The sequence below is a fragment of the Anomaloglossus baeobatrachus genome, chromosome 9 (assembly GCF_048569485.1).
Source record: "Anomaloglossus baeobatrachus isolate aAnoBae1 chromosome 9, aAnoBae1.hap1, whole genome shotgun sequence".
Classification (NCBI taxonomy): domain Eukaryota; kingdom Metazoa; phylum Chordata; class Amphibia; order Anura; family Aromobatidae; genus Anomaloglossus; species Anomaloglossus baeobatrachus.
In genome coordinates, this window is record NC_134361.1 from 36683038 (window position 1) to 36705940 (window position 22903).

General features: G+C 51.7%; 1 protein-coding gene across 1 annotated transcript in view; it reads left to right on the forward strand.

Annotated features, from left to right (window-relative positions):
* The window catches only part of EXOSC5 (exosome component 5), a 33501-nt gene that overhangs the window by 4991 nt on the left and 5607 nt on the right, over window positions 1-22903 (forward strand). The window contains exons 3-5 of the mRNA XM_075323548.1: window positions 8969-9090; window positions 12574-12714; window positions 13092-13181. Coding sequence (XP_075179663.1) covers window positions 8969-9090; window positions 12574-12714; window positions 13092-13181 — 353 coding nt within the window. The remainder of the gene's footprint in view (window positions 1-8968; window positions 9091-12573; window positions 12715-13091; window positions 13182-22903) is intronic.

Sequence of the window (22903 nt, forward strand, 5' to 3'; positions counted from 1 at the left end):
GAAAAAACCCAGAATAGATTTTAGACAATGTAGTTAGGGAATGGTAGGGGATTTTTAATACAAGTATATTAGATTATGGCCCTTAAGAGATAGGGATTTAGATGGAATTTTTTGACTTTGAACCACCCCTTTAATAAGATATAAAATATATGTGCTAACCCCTAGAGCTCCCCCTAGTGGTGGCTGAATTTTATTTGGTACTTTCATCTCTATACAGGGATGACTTGTCGCCTTGTTTTAGGAAAACAGCTCTCCGACTGCTATAAGGAAATATTAAGAAATAAACCAGCACAACCTTCAGTTTAGAAATGACAACAGGGTGTAAGGCCTTGTGCACACGTTGCTTTTTTCCTTGGTTCTTTTGATCAATAAAAGCCAGGAAAAAGCATCTCAGCAAAGTCCATGGGATTTGTGACTTTGTGCACACGTTGCTTCTTTTTTCCTTGCAGTTTTTGTTACTGAAAAAAGCAGCAGCAGCATGTCAATTGTTTGTTTTTGCTTTTTTTTTCTGCTTTTTTCACCAATTGACTTCCATGGAGTCAGTGAAAAATGCAGGAAAAAATGCATCTGTAATGCCCACGTTACGTTTTTATGTGCTTTTTGACGTCACTGGGGTTCCCTGGAGCCGTTTTCCCATCTCGCGGTCTTTACCGTGGGACCTTGCTGCAGCGAACTCTAGTGACATCACAAGGTGAATCGAGTTCATGCCGGCAGATCACCGGGGTTTGCTACAGATCTGCCGGCATAAACTCTGTTCACCTTGTGATGTCACCAGGGTTCCTTGCACCTAGGCCACATAGCCGATGTCAGCAGACATTTTCCTATCTCACAGTTTTTATTGCGCGACCTTGTTGCAGGGAACTCTGATGACATCACAAGGTGAATTGAGTTCATGGCGGCGGATCACTGGGGTTTGCTACAGATCTGCCGGCTTGAACTCTGTTCACCTTGTGATGTCACCCAGGTTCCCTGCACATAGGCCACATAGCCGATGTCAGCAGACATTTCTTTATCGTTCCTATGGGAGACCCAGACAATGGGTGTATAGCTTCTGCCTCCGGAGGACACACAAAGTACTACACTCAAAAGTGTAGCTCCTCCCTCTGAGCTTATACACCCCCTGGAGAACCAGATCTAGCCAGTTTATCGCTTTGTGTTCAGGAGGCACACATCCACACATGCATTCTCATCTGATTTTTGATTTTTGGAAAGAGTTTGAAGAAAAGCGGGTCCAAGTCTGGACCCCCGGCATGTCCCTTCTCACCCCACTGTGTCGGCGGTGCGGTTAAGGTTGATTCCAAGGCTGGAGCCTTACATGACGTGCTCCTTCACCATCCCTACTGGGCTCTGGCTTGAAGTGGGAGCCAGCACGGTTCTCCATGCTTGGCAGGAGACCGGTCTCCATCCGCAGCCCTTCAGGATCCTGCTGGACCGGAGCACTCATCCCCAGGGACTTGGAACCCTGCGTCTCAGCAAGCTAAGTACCTGAGACGTTTATATATGGGGGTCCCTGTACTTTATTGTTGTGGGAGAGTGTGCTGAGTGAGTTTTATGACATTTCCGGCGGGTTCTCTGGCTGTCGTCTGAGAACCGCGCCGATGGTGCCTGCGCGCCGGCCGCACCGCTCAAATTTAGGCCCCGGCTTCGCCGGAGGCCTAGTTTCGGTTTCACTGCCCTCGCATGTCATTCATGCAGAGGGACAGCGCGGCTCCGCCCAGCGGCCGTTCTGCACAGGGGAGGGACACTCCTCACTGAGTATATGTCTCCTCCCCTGTAAGTCTCTCTGGCCCTCCAGATCCCGCTCCCAGAGTAAGTCCCGCCCCCTCTCTTCACTCCGGCGGCCATTTTCTCAGCGTTTTCCCTGCGATCAGCACTGGTCTGCAGCATCCCTGCTGAGGTGCTTGGGGGTCCGGGCTTCGGGATCTGGAGGGCACACAACACCGCTCCAGCGGTCTGGTAAGCCACAACCTCTGGTTGTGGACCTCTGTATATACTCTCTGGGGGTCATTCTGGCAGAGCCCCCACTCCAGCAGCATGTCTCACACGAGGAGCAAGGCTCCAAAGCTGTTTTCAGTATGCACTGCATGTAAGCTCCTACTGCCTGAACCGAGCATCTATCCACATTGTGACGCCTGCTCTAACCTGACAATGCCTCAGCCTGGAATCGCACCCCCAGTGGTCTCTCCGGCTGCTCCGGCTCCGGTGGCTGAACCCCCGGCTTGGGTAGAATCTTTTTCTAGGTCTATCTCCCAGTCTTTTGCCGACTCCATGGGACAGCTGTCCAGGACTTTGCTGAACATGCATCAGCCCCCTTCACAGGGTGCCTCTGCTGCTAGGGCTCTCTCAGCGGAGCTCACAGAGGATTCATCATCTGGTCTCAGACCCCGTCCTCCTAAAAGGAGACGCAGGGCTTCCTCTCCTTCCTCGTCCCGCGGCTCTTTTTCAGAAGCTGACTCGCAGGACGAGGAGGATGCCTTTACAGGGGGCTCGGAGGCTAACTCCATGTGCCCCATTGATCTGTCCGAAAGTGACTCAGATGTTAGTGATTTGATTGCGTCCATTAATTCGGTACTGGATCTCAATCCGCCAGTATCAGAGGAGCAACCCTCTCTGGCAGAAAAGCACCAGTTTACCTCGCCTAAGAGGACAAAGAGTGTGTTCTTTAACCACTCCAGTTTTCAGGCCGCTGTGACCAAGCCCAGGGCCTGTCCTGACAAACGCTTCCCAAAGCGTGGTTCTGATGACCGTTTTCCCTTTCCACCTGAGGTGGTCAAGGAGTGGGCTCATTCACCAAAGGTAGACCCCCTGGTGTCTAGACTCTCAGTCCGGACCGTTGTATCAGTGGCTGATGGCACCTCTCTTAAGGATTCCACTGACCGCCAGGTTGACCTTCTGGCCAAATCTGTATATGAGGCGGCAGGGGCCTCGTTCTCCCCGTCTTTTGCGGCAGTATGGGCTCTCAAGGCAATCTCTGCTTCTCTGGAGGAGATGCATTCCCTCACCAGGGAATCTATGCCCGAAATGGTTGCCTTAACTTCCCAAGCTTCAGCTTTTTCATCCTATGCCATGTCTGCCATGCTAGAGGCTTCTCACCGCACTGCGGTGGCTTCGGCTAATTCCCTCGCTATCCGCAGGATCTTGTGGCTTTGAGAGTGGAAGGCAGATGCTTCTTCAAAGAAGTACCTTGCTGGACTCCCTTTTGCTGGGTCCCGGCTGTTCGGTGAACAGCTGGATGAAATTATTAAGGAAGCTACTGGCGGGAAGAGTACTTCCATGCCACAAACCAAAACCAGGAAACCTGTCCAGGGTAGGAATCAGTCGAGGTTTCTTTCCCTTCGTTCCTCCAACTGGTCGTCCTCTAAGCCCTCGGCCTCGTCCACTAACTCAGCCAAGGACCAAAAATCCAACTGGCACACAAAAGCGCGTCCACAGAAGACCGCAGGAGCTGCTGCCACTAAGGCAGCCTCCTCTTGACTATCTGTCCGCGCCAGCAACGTCTTTAGTCGGTGGCAGGCTCTCCCACTTTGGCGACGCGTGGTTTCAACACGTCTCCGATCAGTGGGTGCGGGATATCATCTCCCACGGCTACAGGATAGAATTCTCTTCCAGCCCGCCAGACAGATTTTTTCTGTCAACTCCCCCCTGCTCCAAGGCCGCCGCCTTCTCTCAGGCCGTGGCATCCTTGCAGGCCAACGGAGTAATTGTACCGGTTCCCGCCTGGGAAAGGTTCAGAGGTTTCTACTCAAATCTCTTCCTAGTCCCCAAAAAGGACGGTTCCTTCCGGCCCATCCTGGATCTCAAGCTTCTCAACAAGCATGTTCAGGTGCGGCATTTTCGCATGGAGTCTCTGCGATCAGTCATTGCCTCAATGACCCAAGGGGATTTCCTGGCATCCAGCGACATCAGAGATGCCTATCTGCATGTGCCAATTGCAGTTTCACACCAGCGTTGGCTACGTTTTGCAATCGGAGAGGAACATTTCCAATACGTGGCTCTTCCCTTCGGGTTAGCCACGGCCCCTCGGGTATTCACCAAGGTCATGGCAGCAGTGGTTGCGATTCTGCACCTCCAGGGGTTGGCAGTGATTCCTTACCTGGACGACCTTCTAGTCAAGGCTTCATCCAGCGCAGACTGTCAGCGGAGTGTCTCGCTCACTCTTGCCACTCTAGCCCAATTCGGGTGGCTTGTCAATTTGCCCAAATCCACTCTGACTCCGACCCAGAGGCTCACGTACCTAGGGATGCAGTTCGAGACTCTGCCGGCACTTGTGAAGTTGCCCTTCTTCAAACAGCAGTCCCTCCAACTGGCGGTGCGCTCTGCTGAGGCCCCGCCGTTATTCCATCAGGCACCTGATGCAGGTGCTGGGTCAGATGGTGGCGTCAATGGAGGCTGTTCCCTTTGCCCAGTTCCATCTGCGTCCACTGCAGCTGGACATTCTCCGCTGTTGGGACAAGCGGCCTCCCTCCTTGCACAGGTTAGTGGCTCTGTCGCCACAGACCAGGAGCTCTCTTCAGTGGTGGCTTCGGCCCCTCTCTCTGTCTCAGGGGCGCTCCTTCCTGGCCCCGTCCTGGGTGATCCTCACCACGGATGCCAGTCTATCCGGCTGGGGAGCGGTATGTCTCCACCACCGAGCACAGGGCACTTGGACTCCGTCCGAGTCAGCCCTCTCGATCAATGTGCTGGAAACCAGAGCCGTGCTTCTGGCTCTCCTAGCTTTTCACCACCTATTGGCGGGCAAGCACATCCGAGTCCAGTCAGACAACGCAACAGCGGTTGCCTACATCAATCACCAAGGCGGGACACGCAGCCGCCTGGCAATGTTGGAGGTACAACGCATCCTTCAATGGGTGGAGGACTCCAAGTCCACCATATCCGCAGTCCACATCCCAGGCGTGGAAAACTGGGAGGCAGATTATCTCAGCCGTCAAACCGTGGACAGTGGTGAGTGGTCCCTGCATGCGGCAGTGTTTCAGTCAATTTGCCGCAAGTGCGGCACTCCGGACGTGGACCTAATGGCATCCCGTCACAACAACAAGGTTCCGGTTTACGTGGCTCGCTCCCACGATCCTCGGGCTTTCGCCGCGGACGCTCTGGTTCAAGACTGGTCCCAGTTTCGTCTGTCCTACGTGTTTCCCCCTCTAGCTCTCTTGCCCAGAGTTCTGCGCAAGATCAGAATGGAGGGCCGTCGAGTCATCCTCATTGCTCCGGACTGGCCCAGGCGAGCTTGGTACCCAGACCTGCTCCATCTGTCCGTAGAGGTGCCGTGGCATCTTCCGGACCGTCCAGACCTTCTCTCACAAGGTCCATTTTTCCGCCAGAATTCTGCGGCTCTCAGATTGACGGCGTGGCTCTTGAGTCCTGGATCTTGACGGCTTCTGGTATCCCCCCTGAAGTCATCTCCACTATGACTCGGGCCCGTAGGTCTTCCTCTGCCAAGATCTATCACAGGACTTGGAAAATTTTCCTGTCGTGGTGTCGCTCTTCCGGCCATCCTCCTTGGCCTTTTTCCTTGCCGACCCTTCTGTCCTTTCTACAGTCCGGTCTTTAGCTGGGACTGTCCCTCAACTCTCTCAAGGGACAAGTCTCGGCTCTGTCAGTGCTGTTCCAGCGGCGTATCGCCCGGCTGGCTCAGGTCCGCACCTTCTTGCAGGCCGCGTTTCACATCATTCCGCCTTACCGGCGGCCCTTGGATCCCTGGGACCTCAATTTGGTTCTCACGGTTTTGCAGAAATCCCCCTTTGAGCCTCTTAGGGAGGTTTCTTTGTTTCGTCTTTCACAGAAAGTGGTCTTTCTAGTGGCCATAACTTCCCTCAGGAGAGTCTCTGATTTGGCTGCGCTCTCTTCGGAGTCACCTTTTTTGGTTTTTCATCAAGACAAGGTGGTTCTCCGTCCGACTCCGGACTTTTTTCTAAGGTGGTCTCTCCCTTCCACCTTAACCAGGATATTTCCCTACCTTCCTTTTGTCCGGCTCCTGTTCATCGCTTTGAAAAAGCGTTGCATACTCTGGATCTGGTACGGGCGCTCCGGATCTATGTGTCTCGCACTGCTGCTCTTAGGCGGTGCACCTCTCTTTTTGTGCTAACCACAGGTCGGCGTAAGGGCCTCTCTGCTTCTAAGCCGACCTTAGCCCGTTGGATTAGGTCGACCATTTCGGATGCCTACCAGTGTTCTCAGGTGCCTCCCCCGCCGGGGATCAAGGCACACTCGACCAGAGCTGTCGGTGCCTCTTGGGCTTTCAGGCACCAGGCTACGGCTCAGCAAGTCTGTCAGGCTGCCACTTGGGCTAGCCTGCATATCTTTTCGAAGCACTACCAAGTGCATGCTCATGCTTCGGCAGATGCGAGCTTGGGCAGATGCATCCTTCAGGCGGCTGTCGCCCATTTGTGAAGTTAGGCTCCGCCTACTTCTTAGTTTTTATGTTTATTCCCACCCATGGACTGCTTTGAGACGTCCCATTGTCTGGGTCTCCCATAGGAACGATAAAGAAAAAGAGAATTTTGTTACTTACCGTAAATTCTTTTTCTTATAGTTCCGTATTGGGAGACCCAGCACCCTCCCTGTTGCCTGTTGGCAGTTTCTTGTTCCGCGTGTTATTACCAGCTGTTGTCGTGGACAGAGTCTCCGGTTGTTCCGGTTCTTGCTCTGTTTTTACTTGTGGGTGGCTATTCTCCTTCAGCTTTTGCACTAAACTGGCTAGATCTGGTTCTCCAGGGGGTGTATAAGCTCAGAGGGAGGAGCTACACTTTTGAGTGTAGTACTTTGTGTGTCCTCCGGAGGCAGAAGCTATACACCCATTGTCTGGGTCTCCCAATACGGAACTATAAGAAAAAGAATTTACGGTAAGTAAACAAAATTCTCTTTTTTCCCATCTCACAGTTTTTATTGCGCGACCTTGCTGCAGGGAACTCCGATGACATCACAAGGTGAATCGAGTTCATGCCGGTGGATCACCGGGGTTCCCTGCAGATCCGCCGGCATGAACTCTGCTTACCTTGTGACGTCACCGGGGTTCCCTGCACCTAGGCCACATAGCCGGTGTCAGCAGACATTTTCCCATCTCGTGGTCTTTACTGCTGAACTTTGTTGCAGGGAACTCCAGTGACGTAGCTTCCTTGGTCTGTGAGACGATCTGTACCTCAGTAACCCGGGGTCGTCATGTTGACGACCCCGGGTTACCATGGCAAAGATTGGATCTCTGTGATCACATTACAGAGACCCGATCGCCAGGGAGAGGTAAGTCATTCCTCTCTCTGCCTCCTGAATGCTGCTATTGCATTGACCGCAGCATTCAGGAGGTTAAACTGCCGGGTGCGGCGCAGGCACCACGCCTGGCAGCAAGAGCCGGGTCCCAGCTGTAAGATCAGATGGAGACCTGACTGTGATGGTACAGCGCCTGAAACCCCCACCTGTGGTCACCATTAATTAATGATCACTCCCATAATCAGTCCTGCTGTATTCTCTAAAACCAACTACACATAGTTCTAAGTAAGCCTAATAAAGTGCATAGTGGATTAGCAGCTTCACAAGGGTTGTAAACAATGGTATTGCAGCGACTTAGTTACTAACTAGTCCTACCAAGATGTCCAAGGTCAATTATAATGGCTCAAACTTAGCCTAGTCAAGTGCACAATGGCTTAGCAGCTTCCTAAAGAATCACTATAATATAATAATATATAATAATATATATATTATATATATATAATATATATATATATAATAATATATACATCACTATAATTATTGCACTTATTCCAACATACTACTGTGCACTTACTCATTCAAATGTCTCCTGGCTATTGTATGTGCCTCCTGCCTCCGACGCGCGTTTCGTCACCTGAAGAAGGTGACGAAACGCGCGTGATCATGAATTAATGGGGTATTACAATAGGCACGTTTGCACTTTATATATAATTATATATAATTTTCTACTGTGTAATTGATCATTGATATTTGTGGTTATTTATAGTCAGATATTTATGCTGAATATTATACATGTGATGATTGAAAATGTATTGTCTTATTTTGGCTCTGTTTGTCTGCTTCCACACTGGTGGTATTGTCCTTTTTTTATTATGGTTTTTAAAACATATTTTTTCTGAATAAAAAATATTGATTTTAAAATTATTATATTGAAAGGGTGTCAATTGATCCATATTTGTTTAGGTCTGTTAATAGACATAGAATGTAGAATCTGTTTTGATTAGATAATTTATAAAGACACCGCTACAATTGAGAGATTTTTATGTGCAGATTTTCTCTATATAAAAATGCAACGTGCACTCATGGCCTTCGCTCTATTTTGCTGGTGCAGGAAGTTAGGGTTCATCTGAAGAGCTTGCGCTTACACACAGCAGCCAATCAGAGAATGCCGAGCTGAAGTACAAAAGCAATCATCTTAAAGGGATATTCTCATTTTGGACATTTATTTTCCATTCGCCACGACAGCACCCTTTACACGTGGGTGCTGTCGTGGACTCCGGAAAATCCCATTACCGGTAAGTAATTTAGTCTTTTCCATTCGCCACGACAGCACCCACGTGTAAAGGGTGCTGTCGTAGACTCCGGAAAATCCCATTGCCGGTAAGTAATTTAGTCTTTTCCATTTGCCACGACAGCACCCACGTGTAAAGGGTGCTGTCGTGGACTCCGGAAAATCCCATTACCGGTAAGTAATTTAGTCTTTTCCATTTGCCACGACAGCACCCACGTGTAAAGGGTGCTGTCATGGACTCCGGAAAATCCCATTACCGGTAAGTAATTTAGTCTTTCACACCCATTCACTTCTATGGGAGCATCACGTGACTATTTATTTTTGGAACTCCCATAGAAGTCAATGGAGAGAGCAGCACATGGGCATCCAATCCTCCAGAAAGGGTCCCATTTTCAATTGAGATGAGACCCAGATCTATCAGACATGAGGATATGTATTGTCTGACATGGAATCGTCTTTTCTTCTTCCTTTTCTCAGCCATACAAGAGAAGACGCACGAGCAGTTGGTCCGGGAGACCTGCGAGGCGGTGATCCTGGGCACGCTGCACCCACGGACGTCGATCACCATCGTCCTTCAGGTCATAAATGACGGGGGCTCCGTATCCTTCTTCTGCACGTGTAATACCCATGACTGTCCACTTGGGGGCGCACGTTCATCACACAATATCCCAGCGGCCCCTCCATGTTATCCTGACAATGTCTTCAGCTATCAGCACACGCTTTTCCTCCCGTTGCCGCCACGTTCTCGTCTTATCTTGTCTTTATCTCCCATTGATAGGACGTCGGGCATTGTGCCGGAGACTTTTGATTTTATGCCATAGTCGGCTCAGCCTGATAAGCGGAGGAGCAGCGAGATTACAGGCGTGGACGTGTTTAAAGATCCGTATAGACGGAAATGTCGCATGTTCCTTTCACGGCCATTCATTAATCACATAATCCCTGCTAAGGACAATGTTTTCATTTGCTTACCGGCGTGGAGGTGAGGGGGCGATATTAGGGCGTCTGCAGATGAAATGTATGGATGGAAGAAGGTGCACCACTGTCATCAAGCCCAGAATTAGTGATGGGAAAGGGGTCTATGAGACCCCCCATCACTAATCCTATAAGCAAAAAGAAATAAACACCAAACAGAGAAAAATCCTTTATTTGAAATAAAATACAGCACTCTCCTTCCCCTGTTTATTAACCCCAAAAGACCCTTGAAGTTCCGCCACACGACGTCCCACGACGGTCCTGGTTCTGCTACATCCGAACCTTGAGACCAAAAACATCTGATCTCTCCAGGTTCCAGGAAATGCTGACAAGGGGGACCCGGCTGGCAGCAGTGATGTCACTCAGTTCACCGGAGGTCACATCCGGGTTTCCTTGCCCCGCCAGCCCTTTAATTCTGATTGTGCTGGTTGGGGAGTGTAGGGAGGCCCCACATTCCCCTCTCCGACCAGCACTGTCACTGTTAAAGGACTAGCTGGGTGCGGGGCACGGCCCCGTAATTTAAGCCAGAGTGCTTTAGTTCACCAGAGGTCATAGCCGGGTTCCCGTGCCCCGCACCCCGCCAGCCCTTTAATTCTAACTGTGCTGGTCGGGGAGTGTAGGGAGGCCCCACATCCCCCTCATCGATTGGCACTGTCACTGTTAAAGGGCTGGCGGGGTACTGGACACAGCCCCAAAATTTAAGCCAGAGTGCTTTAGTTCACCGGAGGTCATAGCCGGGTTCCCACAGTATGACCTCTGCTGACCTGAAGCACTCTGGCTTAAATCACGGGGCCGTGCGCCGCACCCCGACGGCCTTTTAATACTAACTGTGCTGGTCAGGGAGTGTAGGGATGCCCCACATCCCCCTCCCCGACCGGCACTGTCACTGTTAAAGGGCTGGCGGGGTGCGGCGCACAGCCCCGTGATTTAAGCCAGAGTGCTTCAGGTCACCAGAGGTCATACCGTGGGAACCCGGTGAACTGAGTGATGTCACTGCTGCCAGCCGAGTCCCCCTCGTCAGCGTTTCCTGGAGTTTGGAAAGGTTAAGCATGGTTTCGGTCTCTCCAGGCTCGGATGTAGCAGAGCCAGGACCGTCGTGGGACCTCGTGTGGATTAGCGGGAACGTTAAGGGTACTTCAAGGCTTATATGGGGACCGGAATTCGTCCCGGAACCGGATTTAAAGAACCAGATAACACGGAGCCGCCGGTCTTGGTTATCTGCGAGTCACTAATTACTGGCAGCCTCGGACGACAGTGTAATATGTATGGGGGTCTCCCGACACTAACAGACGATTGTCTGAGCAGCTAAGGAATCCGAGTGCCCCTGTGTAAGGGGGAATCTGGAAAAGAGGGACACATATCCTCCACCTTTACTTTATAGGATGCAAAAACCCCTTTGAGTTGGTATCTGTAGGTTCCTCCGTCTTTTTTTTTTTTTGCAGTGGACAGTAAGGAGTCAGTAGGAAAGCTCTGCATCTGAGTTTTCACCTTGTTGTACCCGGAGATGTAATGCAGATCTGTGATCAGAGCCGACGCCACCTCCCCTTTAATTGTGTCAGAAATTAGCTCGGTAATTAAAGCTGCGCAGGTAGCAATGGAATTAAGATGTCATGTCCTGAATGGAGGATGTCTGCGCTGCCGGGAAAAGGGGCTTAAAATAGGACCCGGCGGCTGATTCTTGTCGCGGCTCTTATCATCATTATCATCATCTTGTCTGGTTATTAGAGGAGCATGATGGCTGACGACTCCGCATAAAGCTGCTCAGAGCATGCATAAAAGGAGCTTTCTTTTCGGTGGAGAAGTTAGCTGCTTCCTCTGTCACTCATTTTTTCCTGTAATCATTCCTCAATGTAATCTCTATAGAAAACCTAACTCAGAGGAGAAGTTAGCTGCTTCCTCTGTCACTCATTGTTCCTGTAGTTATTCCTCTCTTTGATCACTATAGTAAAGCCTAAGTTGGAGGAGAAGTTAGCTGCTTCCTCTGTCACTCATTGTTCCTGTAGTTATTCCTCTCTGTGATCACTATAGTAAAGCACTAGTTGGAGGAGAAGTTAGCTGCTTCCTGACGCTCATTTTTCCTGGAAATTATTCCTCTCTGTGATTGCTGTAGTAAAGCCTAAGTCGGACGAGAAGTTAGCTGCTTCCTCTGTCACTCATTTTTCTTGTAGTTATGCCTCTCTGTGATCTCTATGGTAAAGCCCCAGTTGAAGGAGAAGTTAGCTGCTTCCTCTGTCACTCATATCATTAGACTACATTTTCCAGCATCTTTTTCTTTTAATGTTTGTAAGAAAACATTATTCACATACTACAGGCCTGGATTCAATCAAGTATGGTCAGAAGGAGGAGGGCTGTGCAAAAGAAAAGGTCTTTTTGGTGGCAGGTGACCATGGCAGTTGTCAGGCAGCTACTTCCTGTCCCCGATATTTATCCCATGAGCTGACGCATCCAGGCAGAAAATGAATGTAGAGTCGGCTGCATGTGTGAGCATCTCTCTCCATTCACTTCTATGAGAAACAGAAGACTTTGGGACCCCCAACGATCTGATATTTATGGCATATCTTGTGGCTATGCTCTAAAAGTCTAAAGTGGGCTTATCCTTATCCCACCTGTCCTCCGGATATGATCAGTGGGTGATATGACAGCAATCCTAATAACAGGAGATCTGTCTCCCCCCCCCCCCCCATAAGAAGGGAGCAGTAGTGCGTGCGAGACTACCTGGTCTACATCAGCGGTGATCAGGTTTCTCCATTATTGATCCATTTAGACCCTTTTTCTCATGATCATTAGAGATCTCTGCAGCCAATCCCCGATACTCATGCATTTATCACCCGCTTATTTCCTTTCCTGGAGGACATGAGAATATCAGGGTCCAAGCAGCAGTCACATAAGGGGGGGCTCATAGAAGTGAATGGGTATTATGGAAGTGGTGTTTCCACAGCCCTGCCACCTGTGGGTGTTATATGGTATTTCAACTCAACTCCATTGATGTGAACGGAGCTGTGGGTTTTTGAAAGACCTCGCCCAGCTTTGGCTGCATGGAGATCAGTCCCTAAGACTTTTTTTTTTATATACTGCCAAAAATTAGTGTTTGTAGCCTTAACTTCTCCCAGTTACTCGCCTGCTTCCTGAACGCGGCCTGTATGGGTATGATGGATGCCGGACTCCCGATGCGCGCTACGTTCTGCGGGGTCACCTGTGCTCTGGAAACCGATGGACAATTAACCATTGATCCCACCAATAAAGAACTAAAGGTCAGTAGTCAGGTGGAGGTGCCCACCGCTGCCATTGAGAAGTGCACAGCATGGGACCACCATACAACAAGCAGACATATGGCGATTTGGGGGGGGGGGGGGTGGTTGGCAAAGATGGTGGCAACAATCCCAATCCAGCATTTAACTGCTAACCTTATTCCAGAAGTGGTGTTATACCCCTTATTAAAGGGGCACTACGCCCTGCACCCTGGAAGTGGGGGCTCCAACGACTAATGATAGACGAGCGCCCGCTCTTATTGCCACTTAATTATTTTATTGCTGTGATCAACGGGGATCCTCTGCTCTGATTGGTTTCCAGCCAAGATTCCAGTCCTGAGTTATCAGGAGATTGATGCCATCTTGCTTTTTGTCTCCAGGAGAGCCGGGCTGTCTTGACATTTGCCATCGAGAGCACAGAAAAGAAAGTATTAACAGTTTCCACTCGAGGCGTTTACTCCCCCGCAGAGGTGAGTGTCAGTCTGCAGCCCACGCGGCGTACAGTTGTTTTGATGTGTTCCCATATCCGCATGAAATCATTGTGTCCCCACCCCCGCGTATAAAATCCTCGTGGGTCCCCACCCCCGCGTATAAAATCCTCGTGGGTCCCCACCCCCGCGTAAAAAATCCTTGTGGGTCCCCACCCCCACGTATAAAATCCTCGTGGGTCCCCACCCCCCGCGTAAAAAATCCTTGTGGGTCCCCACCCCCACGTATAAAATCCTCGTGGGTCCCCACCCTCCGCGTAAAAAATCCTCGTGGGTCCCCACCCCCGCGTATAAAATCCTCGTGGGTCCCCACCCCCGCGTATAAAATCCTCGTGGGTCCCCACCCCCGCGTATAAAATCCTCGTGGGTCCCCACCCCCGCGTATAAAATCCTCGTGGGTCCCCACCCCCGCGTATAAAATCCTCGTGGGTCCCCACCTCCGCGTATAAAATCTTCGTGGGTCCCCACCTCCGCGTATAAAATCTTTGTGTCCAGACCCCTGCATATAAAATCCTCCTGATGTCTCGCTTTATTCTTCTATGTCTCCTCTCCTTTTTTATTTTTCCGCCCACACAGCCATGAGGGGCAGTTTTCTGCAGAACTAGTTGTAATTTTGAACAAAACCATTCAATTGATCGTAAAATGTACACAAAAGTGGAGGAAAAAAAAATACAAATGAATTGTTTTGTTTTTTTTGATAATTGGCGCTGTGATGGCAGCTTATTTGTTTGATGCAGAGCTGTAGTATTATTGTAATGTCACCATTTTTGGGTTCATGTGATGTTTTGATATGTTTTTATTGCACTTTTGTGGGACGGGCGGCAACCAGAAAATGGTAATCTTGCTTGTAATTTTTAGATATATATATATATACACACACATAGACCGCTCTGGCAAAAATTAAGAAACCAGTGCAAAATAGTAGGATTTTTGTGTACTCACCGTAAAATCTCTTTCTCTTAGTCTTCATTGGGGGACACAGGACCATGGGTTATGCTGCTGTCACTAGGAGGCTGACACTAAGTAAACAGAAAAAGTTAGCTCCTCCCCAGCAGTATAACCCCTGAGCCGGAGGCGGGCTCAATCAGTTTAGTGCACAAGCAGTAGGAGGAGAACCAAACAATCCTGGATAGAACAAGGTAAAAAACTATGACGAACAGTCGTGTGACCAGTGACCTGGGAATATGGGCACTGGGGAAACGGGCATGTCATAAATAACAAAAAGCACAAGCAGGGTGGGTGCTGTGTCCCCCAATGAAGACTAAGAGAAAGAGATTTTACGGTGAGTACACAAAAATCCTACTTTCTCTGTCGTTTCATTGGGGGACACAGGACCATGGGACGTCCAAAAGCAGTCCCTGGGTGGGAAAAAACCATCACCGGAGATAGGAAGGAAGTCGCTTCCCCTTGCCGGGCTGACCCGGACCTACAAGCCCTACGTTGTTACAGGTGTGGCACTGCCACCTGCAAACCTTACGCCAAAACTGGCCTCTGCCGAAGCTTGAGTGAGAACCTGTTAGAAACTAGTAACGGTACGCCGACTAGATCGGTTGGCGGACCAGAGGACTTGGTTGACCGACGTCTGGAGCCCAATCGTTCAAGGGTGCCCCTTGCTCGGTAGACCGCGGCGGAAGTCCGACCTTCATGCGATAGTCTTCACATATGGAGGACGGGATCCATGTGATATTCAGGCCCTTGGCGCCGGCCTATGCTTCCTGGGAAAGGGTGGAAGGATGGACTGACAGTCGGTGTAACCGACAAAAAAATGGTGTCCTGCAGACACGAAAGACTGAGGGCTCGTACCAGCCCTAGAACGAACTATGCCTCTTTCAGGCTGCGAGGGGAGCCTAGAACCGACAAAAACGAAACCTAAAGTCCTTTTCTGGAAGGAAAGCCGAGGTGTCTCGGACCGAAACGAAGGGTTCTGGCTGGAGCCCCCCCCTTATCCTGCTGGCGGAGCGGAAAAAGGGGGAGAAAAGACTACGAGAGGGCTGTCCGCCCTGATGCCGTCTGTAACAACCAGATGTCCACGAGGAGCCCACCTATCAAAACAGGTGGGAGCAGGGAAAAAAGGGGTACCTTGAGCAACTCATCACTGGATTATGGTCCCACCTTTCTAGTGAACGATGAAAAAACGCCGAGCCAGACGGACGTTTCTCTGCGCGAAGGCCCTGATTGATGGAAAGTGAAAAGTCTCTGAAGATGCGGTCCTCACACCACAGGGGGAGCTCTTTCCAAGTGGAAATAAATCTTCGAGGGAACTGGATTCCAGGCCCTCCTCAATGTCTGTCACCATCTTGTTCACAGACCTGACCGAGCCAGCCTCCGGGATCCACTGGTGAGGCCATGGAACCTGGGACTTCTGAGTCCTGGTAGAATCTGGCGGTCTGGAAGGAGCCACGGGGCATCTGCGAGGAGATGAGTAAGTTATGCGAACTATGCTCGCCTGGGCCACTCCCGAGCTATCGCCTGCCTAGGTCCCTCTTGAGAACCCTCGAGATCATGGAAAGCCGCGGGAAGATGCACGAGAGCCTGAACAGGCTACACGACCGGTCTAGGGCGTCGCCCTCTAGTCCAGAGCAGGTAGCGTACTCGACGCACCATTGACTTGAGAGTTGGATCGGAAGGCCAAAAAGTCACGACTGGAGGTCTTCCTTCACCAGAGATCTGGCTGTTGATATCCCTGTTGGAGCCCTTTACCTACGCGAGACCTATCCTACCGCGGAAATCGGCCGTCCAAACGTCCACGCTCGGGATGTGCTGCCGAGATTAGCGAATGAAAGAGCCCGTCCCAGAGCAAGAACCTCTTGGCCTCTTCCCTTGCCATGACGCTCCCTGCGTCTTCCTGGTGGATGATGCACATCACTGCTGTGGCATGGTCCGACTGGAACCTGACTGGACAATACGACCCAGAGAAGAAATTGTAACCGGGCTAACCGAATGGCTCTGAGTCCGGAATGTTGAAGGGGAGACGACACTCTAGGGGTGTCCCTCGGGACCGTGCCGAGGAATGGTGGGGTAGCCTACCCTAGTACAGGAGGCTGGTGACGGTTGATAATAAGCTCCAGAGGAGGAAAGGGAAGCTTCCCAGGGATGGTTGCGAAGATTGGTCATCTAGGAGGAGATTGGCCGGTCACTCTCGAAGACGGAACCTTCCTGACCCCGTTCTTCAGTGTGTTCCGTTGGAGAGTCCGGGATGAAATCTGGTATGTGCACCATCGCTAACACCGCCACAGACTGTCGAGGACTCGCAAAGCAAAAAACCGAAGGGAAAAAACGGGAGCGGGAGGCAAAGAGCCGCGGGACCCTGTGCCAGGAGGGAAACTGCTCCTGCGTGAGTAGTAGCAACCCTTGAACGGCTCGAATACCGTGCCTGAGGAGTGATGGACCGGGCCGGGTCTGGGAGGACTCCTTCCTGTAGCTCAGCTACCCTAGTAGCGAAAAAGTGATGATGATGATGGTCTAAACCTCAAGGCGAGGATCCTTGAAGGGAGACTCTGGGTCTCCCGGTCGTTCCTGGGCAGAGAGAGCCTGAGGATGCGTAGGGATCGTGATCCCTGCAAGCCCTGTTAGAAAGCTGGGACGGTCTGCAGCCACGCAAGGCGGAGACGGCTGTTGTAGGGATAAAAGCTCCCTGACGAACCTAGCGTGAGGGAACGAGTCCTGGTGCATCAGGGCCGATGCCGGGAAAGGGATGTACCCTTCCCTTACGTAGCCAGTCTACCCTGACGTAGCCTAGGGGATAAACTGAACTCGCCTATCTCCGAAAGGGCGCTCCCGAGAGCCGGAAAGGAAGTCAGCGACTTCCTAGATGTCGAATCTGCGTTCCTGATCCCGAGTCAGAGCTCTCGACAGGTAGGTACACTGATGTTAGAGGCTCAGGCCGTGTAGCGGGCAGACACCAGATTCTGTGAAGAGAGGGTACTCACTGAAGCTGATAACCAGTCCTGGGTCGGCATAGGTGGAGCGCGGACCGCTGCGTAGAGTGTCCGTGGAGTCCCTGCGGAGCGCCACGATAGGGACGAGAAGCCAGGAGGAACCCAGGCGGGTGAAGTACAGGATAGCGTGCCCCTTCATCCCGGAGCCCTCTACGAGGAGGGGTAAGACAATATAAAGGACTTACCGCTGGTGAAAATTGTGTTTGGGGAATATCCGTGATCACGCCGTCACACGGCGAATTGGATGTCCACTGAAAAACCCCGCAGGGGCCCCCACCTTCCTGTCTGCAAGGTGCCATGCCCCCTCTCTCCAGAGCCCTCTGGGGGAATGATAATGACAATAACACGACTTACCGCAGGTAAACGCCGTGTCTGGTTGCTGTCTGTGATCACTCAGCGACTCCAGTGTGGCATGCCCATTCTCACCGAGACCCCTTTTTGGAGAAGGGAATAAAGACGATGACAAGACTTACCGCTGGCAAACGTCGTGTCTGGCAGTTGACTGTGAGCACGCGGTAACTCAGCGAGCTCTGGATGTCGTCTGAGCACATCAAGGGTCCGCTCCAAACGAGTTAAGGGGGACCTGCGTGCATGTAGATAAGAGGGCTGTCCGTAGCCTTACGGCCTGACTCACCAATTCCAGGGGGCCTTTAGTCATGCGCCAAAACATCCAGGTCCTGCTCGGAGTCCAGCAGAGGTGGAAAGCCTGGGCCATCACCCGAGAGGTCGGAAGACTGCCGGAGAAAAGGCAGTCTGGACCTGGGGAATAAGGTGGAAAACAGGGGGGCCACAAAAGACGAGACCTGTCGGGTCCGCTTCTAGCATAGGGAAGGTCCCTGGTACGAGACTCACCTTCCCGAGGGGATTGCGCTAGACCTATGGAAGGTATAACCGAGTATTGGCCGGGGACGCAGCGCATGCGCGCGAAGCCGAGGGACGGCGGCGAGGGGATCTATGGCCTGAGACAGGGCATTAACCCGCCGGAGGGGACTAAACTAAAATCTCGAACTGGGAGCGCGATATAAAAAAGGGTGGAGCAAAACAAGTGCCCGAAAAGTACTGTAAGAGTTAAGGTGTAAAAACTCATGTATGTAAAATTTTTAATAAAAATCGACCTAAAATAAAAAATACCCACTAAAGAAAAGTGTGTTTTATTTTCTCCCCCGGAAAAAGAAGGTGATGCTGCGGCCTCAGTAAACCCAGACTAGTAGTCTGGAATAAACTCCCATTCTCTTTTTTTTTTTTTTTTTTTTTTCCTCTTTCTTTATTTAAAATGGACGCTGTGAGCGGGAAAAAAATATCCCCCACCCCCCAAGTGATGCCTGGAGCACGGCGGAGGGCGGGAACGGAGAGGCCGGCGTCCAATAGCGCCGTGCGGGAGGCGGGCCTGGGGACGCCGAGGACAGGGCCGAAGCCGGGGGCTAAATTTTTAAGGTGCCGGGGCGGGCAGAGGCCGCGCCGGCGGACCCGGCCGCAGGCGGCGGCGGAGAGGATCCTCGGCGCGCTGTGCGGCCTGGGCACGCCGAGGACTGGGCCTACGCAGAGGTACCGTCGCGGGCAGAGGTAGCGCCGGGGGACCCGACCGCAGGCGGCGGCGGAGAGGATCCTCGGCGCGCTGTGCGGCCTGGGCACGCCGAGGACCGGGCCTACGCAGAGGTACCGTCGCGGGCAGAGGTAGCGCCGGGGGACCCGACCGCAGGCGGCGGCGGAGAGGATCCTCGGCGCGCTGTGCTGGATGCGGCCTGGGGGCCCGAGGACAGTGGCCGAGCCGCGGTGCCGTTGCGGGCAGAAGCAGCGCCGGCGGACCCGACCTCAGGAGCGGCGGCGTTTGAAGCTGCTAAAGGTACAGGGGCAGCGCCGGCGGACCCGGCCGCAAGCGGCGGCGGCGCAGCAGCGATGCGGGGCAGCCCGCAGTCGGCAGGGAGCTCCACGGACGCAGCGGGGGGAGTCCGGCGAGTAGGCCCAGACCGGGGCCTAAATTTCTGCAGCCGTCCGAGGGGGGAGAAGGTAGGGGTCCTACCTGATCCGCGGCGCGCTGTCCAGTGTGCAGGCTGAGACTCTGCACATGCTCCTGTGTGCTCCGCTCAGCGAAGGAATGGCTGCGGGCACCAGGAAGCAGGCTGAAGAAGGCGGGGAGTTGGACGCCATTGGGGTGGAAGCCCCTAAATGTAGCAGCGTTGCGGGCCCCATCCAAAAAATCCAGATGCGCTGCGGAGGTCCAGTCCCTGCTGTATGCCCCTTGCGACCCTTTGGGGTGGTACCGCAGGGTGAATAGGGGTGCCCAGGAAAGTTCAGCCCCGCGTGCCAACCGGGGAGTGGTACCGTGGAATTGGACGGGGGAGAGGGCCCGACGACTCAAGCCTCTGCGACCCAGGGGAGTGGTACCCACACGGGCTGCGAGAGCCGAGGTAGAGAAAAGATACCTGCAGAAAAAGAAAATTACCACAGATGAGAGCGACGAGCGTCGCCGAGAAAAAATGAAAAAAATAACGCAAAAATCAAGTGGCTGAAGGGGGCCCAGTCGGCCCACATCAGCCTCCTACGACACTAAGCAAAAAACTGATTGAGCCCGCCTCCGGCTCAGGGGTTATACTGCTGGGGAGGAGCTAACTTTTTCTGTTTACTTAGTGTCAGCCTCCTAGTGACAGCAGCATAACCCATGGTCCTGTGTCCCCCAATGAAACGACAGAGAAATTCAGTTTCTCTGATTGTTTTCTTTATATTTTTGAGTAAAATGTAAATTGTTCTTTTATTCTATAAACTACTGACAATGTCTCCAAATTTCCAAGCAATAAATTTTGTATTTATTTTCTGAAAATGAGAAATGGTCAAAATAACAAAACAATGCAGATAATGCAAAGAAAACAAGTTCATAATCATCTAGAAACAACAATACTAATGATGTTTCACCTCAGGAAGATTCAGAAATCAATATTGTGTGGAATAACCATGATGTTTAATCCCAGCTTTCCTGCGTCTTGGCTGCTTTCCACCAGTCCGTCACACTGCTTTTGGGTGACCTTATGCCACTCCTGGTGCAAAAATCTAAGCACTTATTTTTTGTTTGATGGCTTGTGACTATCCATCTTCCTCTTGATTTACATTCCAGAGGTTTTCAATGGGGTTCAGGTCTGGAGATTGGGCTGGCCATGACAGGGTTTTCATGTGGTGGTCCTTCATCCACACATTGATTGACCTAGCTGTGTGGCATGGCGCATTGTCCTGCTGGAAAAAGCAGTCCTCAGAGTTGGGGAACATTGCCTGAGCAGATAAGGATAAGCTAGGATAAGCTTGTATGCAGCTTGATTCATAGGCCTTCGCAAAGTTTAATCTGCCATATTTCAGCATTGCTGAAGCATCCCCAGATCATCACCGATCCGCCACCAAATATCACAGAGGGTGCAAGACACTGTGGCTTGTACACCTCTCCAGGTCTCCGTCTAACCATTAGATGACCAGGTGTTGGGAAAAGCTGAAAATTAGACTCATCAGAGAAGATTACCTTGCTCAAGTCCTCTATGGTCCAATCCTTATGGTCTTTGGCAAACTTCAGCCTGGCTCTCCTTTGCTTCTCATTGATGTAAGGCTTTTTTTCTAGCTTTACATGACTTGAACCCTTCCTCTAGGAGCCTGTTACGAACTGTTCTTGCCGTGTGTGTGTGTGTGTGTGTGTGTTTATATATGTATATGTATGTGTGTATGTATGTATGTATGTGTATATATATATATATATATATATATATATATATATATAATATATATGTATGTATGTATGTATACACAGGATAAATGACAAATGTATGAGTGCTAAGGGTCCAACTTCTACGGCTGCCACCAATCACAAAAAAGGTGATCCCAAAGCTCACTGAAGTGCTACTGAGCATGTGCGACCGCCTCTGTGCCGTTAGGAGTGATGGACGCACATACTCAGTAACACATTACACAGGGGACTTGGAGCAGGGCAGGGGGGGGGGGTTATCAGGAGCCCCAGTAATCATACATTTATCATCTCTCCTGTGGATGAATTTAACTGTGAGATGGCCAAATAGGCCACAAGGTTAGATGTCGTTAGCAGCCGCCAGCTGCGGATGGACGGTTCTGTAGTAGATGCTATTACAGGTTGGCGCCCGCTCAGCACATTGCAGCTGTGCTGGTGTCTGCAGTCCTGCTCGCTCCTCGGAGACGTTCGCTCTGAGGGCCGAGATGCTGCATTATGCTAATATCAATATTTCTGGACAGTCCTGAGCCGCCTCCAGGCCGGTGACTGATGGCGGTCTGGCAGGCTCGGTGTCTGCACAGTAATGCCGGCTGCCGCTCTCCTCGGCTGTCAGTGACCACTGGACACAGCGACAGTCTGGAAACCGCAAGGTCCACTGGTTTATGCTGGAAAATGACGACACCTCTAGGACTGGTGCATTAATGTAGAGGTTCACTCAGGAGTGACGGCGTCAAGTAGATCCTCTGGGACTTATTAAGGAGTAGCCACATCGAGGACTGATGTCTTAGGAAGGTAGTAAGATAACAGTAAGACAGTAAAAAATATAAAATCAATGACTTGCACACAACTAGGACTGGTCAAGGCTTTAATTGGATGAGACTCACTAATGCAAGTCTATGGGTGCCAGAGAAAGAATGGACGCTGCACGGATCATTCATAAATCGTCTGTTTTTTACGGATGCATGACCATGCTGTGACGCAGGACACTGTAATATCGCACAGTCGCAGAGCACTCACATGACATATGGAAAAATTAAACACATTTCACGCGTCAAACTTTTTTGGATGAAAATTGGTGCAATTTTTTTTTTTTTTTTTTTATATACGCAATTGGGAGTGAGGCTTAAAGCTGAGATTCAAACAACTATAGCTAGTAAGTTGGAGTGCACCTTTAGGAGTGGTGTATTGGGGTCCACCTAAAGGAGCGGTGTGTTGGGGCGCACCTCTGGGAGCGGCACATTGGTATCTCGCACTCCTCTTGCACCGGTGTATTGAGGCCTCGCACTCCTCTAGGAGCGGTGTATCGAGGCCTCGCACTCCTCTAGGAGCGGTGTATCGAGGCCTCGCACTCCTCTAGGAGCGGTGTATCGAGGCCTCGCACTCCTCTAGGAGCGGTGTATCGAGGCCTCGCACTCCTCTAGGAGCGGTGTATCGAGGCCTCGCACTCCTCTAGGAGCGGTGTATCGAGGCCTCGCACTCCTCTAGGAGCGGTGTATCGAGGCCTCGCACTCCTCTAGGAGCGGTGTATCGAGGCCTCGCACTCCTCTAGGAGCGGTGTATCGAGGCCTCGCACTCCTCTAGGAGCGGTGTATCGAGGCCTCGCACTCCTCTAGGAGCGGTGTATCGAGGCCTCGCACTCCTCTAGGAGCGGTGTATCGAGGCCTCGCACTCCTCTAGGAGCGGCGTATCGAGGCCTCGCACTCCTCTAGGAGCGGCGTATCGAGGCCTCGCACTCCTCTAGGAGCGGCGTATCGAGGCCTCGCACTCCTCTAGGAGCGGCGTATCGAGGCCTCGCACTCCTCTAGGAGCGGCGTATCGAGGCCTCGCACTCCTCTAGGAGCGGCGTATCGAGGCCTCGCACTCCTCTAGGAGCGGCGTATCGAGGCCTCGCACTCCTCTAGGAGCGGCGTATCGAGGCCTCGCACTCCTCTAGGAGCGGCGTATCGAGGCCTCGCACTCCTCTAGGAGCGGCGTATCGAGGCCTCGCACTCCTCTAGGAGCGTTGTGGTGTATTGGAGCGGTGTGGTGGAGCGGTGTGGTGTGGTGGA